Source organism: Galeopterus variegatus, unplaced genomic scaffold (genome assembly GCF_000696425.1).
Source record: "Galeopterus variegatus unplaced genomic scaffold, G_variegatus-3.0.2 Scaffold155, whole genome shotgun sequence".
In the NCBI taxonomy this organism is placed as follows: Eukaryota; Metazoa; Chordata; class Mammalia; order Dermoptera; family Cynocephalidae; genus Galeopterus; species Galeopterus variegatus.
This window is the reverse complement of record NW_007726266.1, coordinates 540,631-552,088: the sequence shown is the minus strand read 5'-3', so window position 1 is coordinate 552,088 and position 11,458 is coordinate 540,631. Positions and strand designations below refer to the sequence as shown.

Genomic DNA, 11,458 nt, shown 5'->3' with positions numbered 1-11,458 from the left:
TGGGATCCGAACCCCCGGGCAGGAGCGCCGCTGCGCTTCCCAAGCGGCACACTTATCCAGTGCGCCACCGGGCCGGCCCCTCCTTTTTTAAAGCTGAATAGTATTCCATTGGGTATATACTCCACAATTTCTTTATTTCATTCCTCCATTGACAGACATGTAGGTTGTTTCCATATCTTGGCTGTTGTGAATAATACTGCTACAAACATGGGAGTGCAGATATCTCTGTGAGATGCTAATTTAATTTCCTTTGGGTATCTACCCAGAAGTATGATTGCTGGGTTATATGATAGTTTTGTTTTTAATTTTTCGAGGAACCTCCCTAATGGCTGCAACCAATTTACATTCCCACCAACAGTGTGCAAGTGTTGGCCTCACACCCTCGCCAACACTTGTTATCTCTTGTCCTTTTGATAATAGCCTGATGGGAATAAGGTGATAGCTCATTGTGGTTTTGATTTGCATTTCCTTAATGATTAGTGATGTTGAGCACCTTTTCATATACTGGTTGGACACTTGTATATCTTCTTTGGAAAAATGTCTATTCAGGTCTTTTGCTCATTTTTTAACCAGGTTATTCGGGTTTTTGCTATTGAATTGCATGAGTTCCTTATATATTTGGATATTAGCCCCTTGTCAGATAAATGGTTCCCAAATATTTTCTTCCAATCCATAGGCTGCCTTTTTGTTTTGTGGATTGTTTCTTTTGTGGTGCAGAAGCTTTTTAGTTTGATATAGTTCCACTTGTTTATTTTTACTTTTGCTACCTGTGCTTTTTGATGTGCTCTTTGCCTTTAAACATTTTTCAAAGAGGTGGTTTTATAAATCTGAAGAAACTTTGTGATCACTGTTGTAATGACATCCCTTTAAACAGAAAATTCAGCATTCTGTCAATATATTTCAGGGCTCTAAACATCCATTATCATGTAGCATTGTTGCAAACACAGGAGGATTTACTTTTCTTTTAATTCTTTTTACAATCTCTTTCCAATAATTTTGTGTAGGTTAATACACAGTATGTGTTATTAAGTAACAATAAAAAGAATACAAGAGGAAAAAGCTTCTTGTTTTCAGTACTTACCTACAGTTGGTTTTTAAGAGGTACTAAAAGTTTGAGGAAAATCGAGACTTCTTATTTTTAGCATCATTTCTGGTGAATTTCCTCCTTTATGTTTACATAGTGATGGCAGAACCATCTGGAAATGATAGAAATAAATGTTTGTTTGAGGGGAAGGGAGAAGGCAGGAGAGTTACACCCTATGCGTTGCTTCAGTTTCTCTAACTTAATATCTTGCTGTCTATAAATTATAGAAGTCATATGAAAGGTTGTATTCTAAAATCTGTGCCTGTACATTTGAAATATGAAGTTCATGGGCCTTGCTTTGAATATAGCTACTTCTTCCAACTACCCTTCTGGCAAATGCTTAAATGTTTAATGTAGCATTGAAGGAAAGATTTTTTTCTTTTATATCTTTACATTTCAAATCCTCCTGGCTTAAGCATATCCATGAAAGCAAATGTTTCTAGTAATCAGTCAATGTTTCCTGAGAAAGAATGGGAGATTCTTGCATTCTTTTGAAAACCATGAAACCCTTCAAATAAAATATATTTTTCAGAGCTATTTCTAACCTCTTATATGTGAGAAAGTCTTGGCAGGTTGGGGGGTCACGTGATGTAGTAAAAAAAAGAACTAAATTAGGGGATGGACAGGCCTGACTAGTGTGACTTCAGCAAGTTCTTTCTGGGCCTTCTTTGAAAGTATGAGGCTTGTCCTTGATCTCAAAAACATCCCACAGAATTTCATTCTGAAATTCTAGGCTGAGATTCTTTATAGTGCCTGTGTGTTTGGAAATGTAGCACTGGACTAATTAACCATTTTGGTTCGGTACATACCCTCTGTACTTGAGAGGTCAGTATATTTATTTGGGAACTATGAAGGGTATTTTCTTTGGGACTGTCACAAGGTAACGAAAGTTTCAGGGTTACTTCATCCACAAATGTGTAAATAATTTTTATAATTTTCTGTCCCTCTGCTACCACTCCTTATGAAAAACATAATACATTTAGGAAAGGGCACCTTTGAACAGCCCTGAAGCCACATGGCATGGAGGATGCCAGAAACCACTTGATTGACATTCCTTTCTGCGCAGCATGATGATTCTCTTGTTTCCTAAGAGTGACCAACTTTGGGTAGCCACTGTGTAACAGGCTGAGCTTATTTGGATGCCAGGAGGAATTTTTGTTTACCCTATATTAGTGGTAGGCTAACTTTTGTAAGAATGCCTAGGAAGTCTTGGTAGTACAACTCATGTATTTTCTCTGCCGCCAGAGTCTCAGTTGATCCATTTCTTTATAGTAGGAACCTACTTTTCATTGAAAGGAGAGGAAGGATTTAAAGGAGCAAAGCCAAAGGTATATTCTTTTAAGTCTGCTGACTTTTTTCTAGGATCCTGTTTAGGCAATTGATATAAAGACTGTGGTTCACATCTCACTCTGAAAATGCATGGGAATAGTGGTTTGGGTTTATAGATACAACCAGTAATGTCTATAAGGGAGTGGTTACTCTTTCATCTGAGTCATTGGTAGATGCTTCAGAAACTACTGTTGGAAACATTTATGTGAGGAGGTTATTCTTCTGCCCCAACATTAATTATATATCCAACTTGCAGCCACCTGTAAAGATGGATGCTGTTTGCCAGCTAGCACTGTAACATGGGTGTTGCAGAATAGTCAGTACTGGAGAAGACAACGAAAGTCATTTAGTGTAGTTCTCTACCCTCACCCTATTACTTCACAACTGTTTTTAGTTATGGCCCACATAGAGGAAGTTACTTATGATAATTATATGCAACTCACTAGTGGCACAGTTAAGTCTAGCCTATCTCAAAAGGTGACTTTGGAAATGGATTAAAGAACATGGCAAGGAGGTCTACAAATCAGTCTGGGAATTCATCCTCTCTTTTGTTCTCTGGTAGTGCCAAGCCCCCTCATAGGCTCTGGTTGTCTTTTCAACCCACTTTAGTTTCAGAGTCAGCAAGAATATGGAGTTAGGGAGGGTTGGGTGGGGGGTGACAGAGGCAGAGCTGGGTCCATCAGTATCATTGATTTGGGTCAGGATCTCTGAGAATATGACGGTGAATGCCTCTGGCCAAGGTGGGATTTCTCTAGAGAAATTGTCCCTGTGGCTTAGGAGGGAACTGTTGCTCTCTGTGTGCTTCCAAGACGAGGGATCCTTTCTCGGAGGGGCCTGAGCCTCTGGAAGCTCTGTCTTGTGACCTGGCACCAAGGGAGGCCATCTGCTGGCTCATTGTGAGGGAGTCACAAGATGTTCTGAGGTATGATTTTATGGAAGCATTCTTTTGTTTCATATCAGTTCATACTCAAGAACTGTTTCCCATTGTCTGTTAGGCAGCTCTAGATGGATGGCCCTGATTCTCATCTGGGGGGCTATTCCAGAAATAGCCTTATCTGGGTCCTTTCTGGCTCCTTGAAAACTGACTAGGCTGCAAATCCACCTATAAGTGTGGTTTAAAAAGTTTTGAAGATAGTGGAAAAACCCTGGAAAGTATTTGGAATAAGGCATAATTATAACTATGCCGCAGAAAAAACAGGCTGTTTGGGGTTGTGCCTGTCCCCTCATTTAAAAAAAATCTCAGCAGTTGCCAGGTACTCCTTAGTAGCCAAAGAAAATGTGGTTTTGAGCTGTTCACTATTTCTAGAAACTTCATAAAGTTATTTCCAAAGTAACAGGGTGGAGACCAAGAATGGAAGCATGCTATTTTACGGTGCTTTTAGCAGAGATAAAGTATTTGCCTCAGGCTCAGCACAGTCCAGTGGGAGCCTCAGAGCCTAGCTCCACTCTAGCTCTGTGAGGCCAACTGGTGTGAGGCATCCACCAACACCAGGCAGCTGGTAGAGGGTGTGGGGGACGTAAGCCGATGCAAGGGGCGCTGTGTGCAGTGCCTTTCTCCTCTTAGCTGCTGCTGCTTTCTCCTATTTCATTCAAGCCGACAAACATTTCTTGAGCTCCTAGTATACATGCAAACCACTACTGGCCTCCCCTTTCTAACAGGTCTTTCTTGCAATTCAGTCTTCATATTCACAATCTTCTTAACTTACATCTTCATTCAGTGGCCTTCACTCTTGATTAGCAGTTTATTTTACCATTTGGCACTTTCCCTTTTACTTTGGAAAATATTCTTTTTGTTCATTTGTTTAAAAACTTATGATCCTGTTGCTGGTTTATGGGTTAAAAAAAAACAAAACAGAAAATCACCTAAAATAGTATGGAGCCCTCTTCCCATTCTATACTCCAAGGAGCAGGAAAGCAGTTATACCAGTAACCCAAAATGGATTTATATTTGATTTTGTTGTTATTATGTAACATGTTCCAACAGCATAACTACCCCCTAATGAAATTTTGTAAAGATTAAAATACACTACCTCAGTATAGGTGGGGGATGACCTAGAAGAACTTTGGGGATATAGAAAATCCCTTCTGAGACTAAATCAGATGCCTAGATCCTGGTCATAAACCTGCTACTAACTAGCATGTGACCTCTCTTATCTAGCCTCAGACCACTCTCCACTTCCTGGATGATCTCTAAAGACTTTCACAGTTCTGACCCCTATGGATCGGTGCATAATCACTTATGGATGGATATGTGAAAATCACGCCAGGTAGTGATATGTTCTTTTTTCCTCACAGAGTGAAGGCTGCACAGACTGAGTTAGGACAGCAAATCCTGGCTGATTTTGAAGAAGCATTTCCTTCCCAGGGCACCAAGGTATTGTTTTGTGTTTTCCTCCAGTCTTTAGATATTACCATTCTTGCCTAATATATCCTCACTATAGTTACCTTTCATTTATCATTCTAAAATGAATGATAAACATAACAAATTTGGCAGCTGCAAATCTGTCAGCTGAAAGTTCAGGGTAATGAGACCATCCCTGATTTTAAATACCCTAAAGTGATGTCAATTCCTCATCTGTGTTCTTCTAGCATCAAAAAGTAAGGGTTTGTTTTGTTTTAATTTAATGTATGTCAAACCTTATTTTTTGTCTGCCCTGTAAATTCCTTTTTTCTCATGGCCATGTTTTAAAAAGAAAACCTTCAAGCCACAATATTTTTTAGGATTGTTACGTAACTTATTGGTTTCAGTTTGGTGAAAAGACAACTGGGAGGTGCATCCCCGGGTTTATGTAATGCTCGGAGTGACACAGTTAGTAGACTCACTTTTTTTTTTTTTTTTCCTTTTTGTCTTTTTTCGTGTCTGGCAACGGATTGCAACCCTCAGTGTTGCGCCCGTACCGGACCGGGACTGGCAACGGGATCGCAACCCTCGGTGTTGCTCCCGCACCTCGCTCAGCCAGTGAGCAGCCAGTCTGTATGTGGGATCCGAACCCTCGGCGGGAGCACCACCGCACTTCCCAAGCGGCGCACTGTAGCAGTGCGCCACCGGGCCGGCCCAGTAGACTCACTTTTAATGATTATAATCCTGTTCTTTGGAATGAATGCCCTTTAGCTCTCACTGGTGGCATAGCTGTTTGTGTTGTGTCTGCAAAGCCCACACTATTTCACTTGTGAGCTATTGGTTACACTTCTCATGTAACAAGCTGTCCCTTGCTTGGCTGTCATTGAGATTGGGGAACTGCTTTTAGCTCTAGCCCTCAAATTGTAGCAGATGTCATCTTAATGCTTTGCATGTGTCAGGGAGGAAGAGCACTTAGAAGCTTTTTTTTCTCTATTATTTGAGCTATTTCAAGAGAAAAAATTATTCAAAGCAGAAATGAACCAAAGCAAAAGCATTCCTTGCTGTATGTGGTGGGTGGAGATAGGGGATATACATTCATTTACTGAGCCAAGGAACATTTCCTGGATTTGCTCTATAATTCAATAACTGGAAATATCTTAATTATTTTTTCTTTGTGCTCCATAAAAGAAACTTAGAAAGTAGGTGGAAGTGGCTGCCCCAGCTTTTGTAGATTACTTTCTATAGGAAACCTGCTTCTGATTTTACTGTCTTTATATTTTGTGGCTGTCTGCTAGTAATCAGATATTTATTTGCAAAGCACTTTTCTGTGAGAATTTCATATTCCTTAGTCATCTGATATAAGTATAGGGAGGGAGTTGATGTTGGAAAGCCATTATTCCTATTTACTACATGAGGAAAATAAAGGTCAGAAAAGTAGAAAGATATTGTGAGGTACTCACTAATTGTAAGCACAAGACTCTTCTTAGGCCAGAGTCTTCTTTTCTGTACTCTGCAGCTTCATTCCACTTTGAAGAAGTTTCAGAAAGATGTGGATGAAGCCCATATTTATTATTTAGAAGAAACTAACTATGACCTACTTGCTATTTTTTTCCCCAGATCCCACCAGACAGATGAAGTTAAAATGGTTTTCTTTAACAACTTGTCTCCTTTTTCTCTGGCTTGGTGACTTAATTTCTTTTAAGAGTTTTCTTTTTTCCTTTTTAAAGGCTATTCACTCTTTCTTTTTTTTTTTGGCAGCTGGCCAGTATGGGAGCCGAACTCTTGACCTTACTGTTATCAGCACCGTGCTCTCCCAAGTGAGCTAATGTTGACTTTTCTTAAAGGCCTTGGGTTACTATTCCTATTTCACAAATAGAAATCAAGATTTTTTTAAAAGGGCTGGCCCATAGCTCACTTGGGAGAGTGTGGTGCTGATAACACCAAGGCCACAGGTTTGGATCCCTATATAGGGATGGCTGATTAGCTCACTTGGGAGAGTGTGGTGCTGACAGCACCAAGTCAAGGGTTAAGATCCCCTTACTGGTCATCTTTTTGAAAAAAAAACACAACATTTTTTGGGGGCCGGCCCATGGCTCACTCGGGACAGTGTGGTGCTGATAACACCAAGGCTACGGGTTTCTGATCCCTATATAGGGATGGCCGTTTGGCTCACTGGGTGAGCATGGTGCTGACAACACCAAGTCAAGGGTTAAGATCCCCTTACGGGTCATCTTTAAAATAATTAATTAATTAATTAATTAATTATTTTAAAAAAAGGATTCAAGGTAACCTAGTAAATTTTTTGTAAATGAAAAACTATGAACCCATGAACCCATAGGTTTTGGCCTCTGCAACTTCTCTATCAAATCAAACGCTTTCATCCAGAAGCAAGAGTTGAGCAGTTAGTGTGTTCAGCAGACAATATAACAGGCCACTCAGCATGGAGCAAGTCAGCATTTTAACAATTTAGATCTCAGGCAGCACTTTTGAAACATTTCAACTTCAGTTGAGATGGATAGAATTGGAAAGAATTGACCAAAAATATATATATATATATTTGGAAGAACCTTACTCATCACCTAGTTAAAATCATTATTTTTCAGATGAAGTTGAGTAACTGTGCCAAAGCTACGTGGCTATTTAGCCAAGCCAAGAGTAGATTCCAAGTGTTTTTTTTACTATAGTTCACTCAGCCAACCACATTCATTCAGTGATTTACTATAAAGAATGCTTCAGCGAGATTAAATTGCCTTCAGTAATAACAAAGACCTTCCCATCGTGATGTATCAGTACAGTCTCCTGATATCCTTCCACTGTTCTTTTTAGGTCAAGCAGCTGATATCACAATATTTTACCTTTGGCTGCCTATATGAGTGGCTGACTGTCAGTGAAACAAGTCTAATGGTTTGCAACCAGGCTTTAGGTTTTAAAGGCTACCATACAGTTTGGCACAAATATAGCACTTTAAGAATGGGAATCTCAGAGGTGGGAATCAGGGGAAAGTGGCACATGAGGAGCGAGACTAGTGTCATTCTGACTTTCAGGCCTCTTCAACAGTCTTCTGACATCAGAGGCTGGTGTCATTCTGACTTTTTAGGTCTCTTTCAGCTTTGGTACTCTTAATAAGTAAACTTTCTTATTATCATTGCTGGCCCTGTTTTCCAAAATGTCTTATTACTCATTCATTGGGTAACTTTTATGTTGGCTGCTGCAAAACTAGCTTAATGATTCTTTCATTGAGAAACAAGTAACTAAAATATTCATCCATGGTAAAGCGTCAAGGGAGTGGGAGTAATAATAACAATAAGAGAGAAATAAGAAGTAGCAGCTGTCAGAGGCCATGAGATTTAAGGGTTGTTTCTCGCCTTTGAACTGGTGTGTGTTGTTTGTCTTACTAGAGGCCAGGAGGACCCAGCAATGTCCTACGAGATGCATGTCTGGTTGCTAATATTTTGGATCCCAGAATCAAACAGGAAATCATCAAAAAGTTTATTAAACAGCATCTGTCAGAGTATCTAGTGCTTTTTCAAGAAAACCAAGATGTAAGTATTGACCAAATGAGATCAGATGTAACACTTGAATTTTACTGAACAATGAATGCTGTCAGGCCTACTGATTTATACTTTATTAGTATTACTGTCTTATAGTGTTGATTATTGAACCATGAATCCTAGAGGCTGACTTTGCAGTTCAGTGGTTCTTAACCATTTTGAGGTCACTGACCCTTTGGAGAAGTGAAAGCTATAGATTTTCTTCCCAGAAAAATGCATCTGTGCATTAAACTTTGCATACAGTTTCAGGAAGTTTACAGACCCCTACAGCCCAATCGTGGACTCCAGGTTAAGAGCCTCTGGATCAAGTGAAAAAGGTAGCCTAGCTTCTTAAAAACCATGAGAAATACAGACATTGGTTGTCTTTTTCTAAGTTCTGTGTTTTTGCTTGTTCCTTGAACTATCAATACTGCTTCTAAGCACTGGGGTGGTTTTTGTTCCCCACCTTCATGAGGTTGCCTGGCTGGACAAAATTGACAGACGCTATGCCTGGATAAAACGCCAGCTTGTGGACTATGAGGAGAAATATGGCCGTATGTTTCCACGTGAGTGGTACATGACTGAGAGGATTGCAGTAGAATTTTGCCACGTGACAAGGTAGATTTGAACTCTCTATTGGTTCTGGTGTTAACTGAATTTTCCGATTCAAGTCTCTAGTCTCTAGCGCTTTCATGTTGTCCTGTGGATTGGGTACTACTTCCAGACTCCACCAAATGATTGATATCACTCTCATATTCACCTATAGCCCCACCCTCTGCTTCTCTCTTTGCTTCAGGACCTTCCTTTGGCATAGGCCTTACCTCAAACAGCCTACCTTCTCTACTTTATCAACTCAGAACTCATCAACCCCCTGTACCAGCTAGCCCCCCAAAAAAAAGACTCATCAATCAGATTTAACTATAGTGTTTTACTGCCCTCACATTTTCCCCTACATCTTTATCACATATATCAGTGTGCTGTGTGTAGATCCATTATCATTTTGATTTTCTGACTTCCACATATATATTCCAAAGAGACAAGAGTAGCATCTACTTTAATGACACAGCAGACACCTAGGAAATATTTGTTGAATGAATTTCCCACACCTGATACAATGTTTGTCTCTGGATAGTTAATAATATTGGCAACTGAGTGTTCTAAGCATTTTAAAGGCCTTCTCTCTACAGTATCCATAAGTGTAGCCCAGGGTCAGATAGCCCCTTTATATTTAAGAATTAAAGCCCAAGAAGGTTAGATCAATATATCCATGGCAAAGCTAAAGCTAGAGGAAAAATTTTTAACTCTTTATTTTCAGCTATAATACAACAGTAGCAATAACTGGTTCTCATTAGCTGTATATGAGGGGTATTCAACAAATTTATGGAAAGATTCATATTATCTTCTTTTTTTTTTTTTTTTTTTTGTCTTTTTTCCGTGTCCGGCAACGGATTGCAACCCTCAGTGTCGCGCCCGTACCGGACCGGGACCGGCAACGGGATCGCAACCCTTGGTGTTGCCCCCACGCCTCGCTCAGCCAGTGAGCGGGAACCGGTCTGTATGTGGGATCCGAACCCTTGGGTGGGAGCGCCGCCACGCTTCCCAAGCGGCGCACTATCCAGCGCGCCACCGGGCCGGCCCCATATTATCTTCTAATTTTATTTTTCTACAAACTTTTTGAAGTATTCTCGTATTACCTTCTAATAGTACACAACTACATCGAACTCCAGCTTAATAAAAGGGGAAAAAGTCCCACACCTACGCATTACTCAACCACCTTAATGTAATTCATGGTGGTCTTCTTTCTTAAAATCATGGAAAATATAGTCAAATTGCATGCTTTAAACACATTGTGGGGAAAAATGTTTTAAGGGACATTGGCATTTTAAAAAATAGACTTTGCTCATTGTTTATTTCCAAGTTTAGTCCATTGTGGTCTGAAAAGATAGTTCGAATAATTTCAGTTTTTTAAAACTTGCTGAGACTAGATTTGTGACTTAATATGTGGTCTCTCCTGGAGAATGTGCCATGAGCTGATGAAAAGAAAGTGTATTCTTTAGTTGTTGGGTGAAATGTTCTGTATATATCTGCCAAGTCCAGTTGGTCTAAGGTGTAGATTAAATCCTGTGTCTCTTTGTTGTCTTGTTGCCTAGAAGATCTGTCCAATACTGAGAGAGGGGTGTTCAGATCACCCACTATTAATGTATGAAGTCTTATTTCTTTCTTTAGGTCTAAGAGTGTTTGTTTTATGTATCTGGGTGCACCAGTATTGGGTGCATACGTGTTTATGATTGTTATGTCTTCTAGCTGGATAGATCCCTTTATCATTATATAGTGGCCTTTCTTGTCTCTTTTCATGTCTGGAAGCCATACAAATACATTGAAACTAAATAATAGGTTCCTGAATAACCTATGGGTCCAAGAAGAAATTAAACAGGAAATCAAAAAATTTCTAGAAAATAATGAAAATAAAGATACATCATACCAAAAGCTTTGGGATTCTGCAAAAGCAGTACTAAGAGGCAAATTTACTGCAATAAGTGCTTATATCAAAAGAATGGAAAGACTTAAAATAAACGACCTAACATTACACCTTAAAGAACTTGAAAAACAACAACAATCCAAACCTAAAGGTAGTAGATGGAAAGAAATAATTAAGATCAGAGCAGAACTAAATGAAATAGAGACCCAAAAAACAATAGAAAAGATCAACAAAACAAAAGGTTGGTTTTTCAAGAAGATAAATAAAATAGACAAACTTTTAGCTAGGTTAACAAAAAAAAGAAGAGAGAAGACCCAAATAACAAAAATCAGAAATGAAAAGGGAGACATTACAATCGATACCACAGAAATACAAAGCATCATTAGAGACTATTATAAACAACTGTATGACAACAAATATGAAAATATGGAAGATATGGATAAGTTTCTAGACACATAAAAACTACCCAGACTGAACCAAGAAGAGATAGAAAACCTGAACAGAACAATAACAAGCAAGGAGATTGAAGCAATAATTAGCAATCTTCCAATGAAGAAAAGTCCAGGTCCAGATGGTTTTACAGCTGAATTCTATCAAACTTTTAAAGAGGAGTTAATACCAATTCTCCTCAAACTATTCCAAACAATTGAAACAGAAGCTACTCTCCCAAACTCATTCTATGAGGCCAACATAAC

General features: G+C 39.3%; 1 protein-coding gene across 1 annotated transcript in view; it reads left to right on the top strand.

The window, feature by feature from the left end:
- Positions 1-11,458, top strand: part of VPS53 (vacuolar protein sorting 53 homolog (S. cerevisiae)) — a 152,614-nt gene that overhangs the window by 55,352 nt on the left and 85,804 nt on the right. The window contains exons 8-10 of the mRNA XM_008592999.1: positions 4,709-4,787; positions 8,153-8,296; positions 8,760-8,902. Coding sequence (XP_008591221.1) covers positions 4,709-4,787; positions 8,153-8,296; positions 8,760-8,902 — 366 coding nt within the window. The remainder of the gene's footprint in view (positions 1-4,708; positions 4,788-8,152; positions 8,297-8,759; positions 8,903-11,458) is intronic.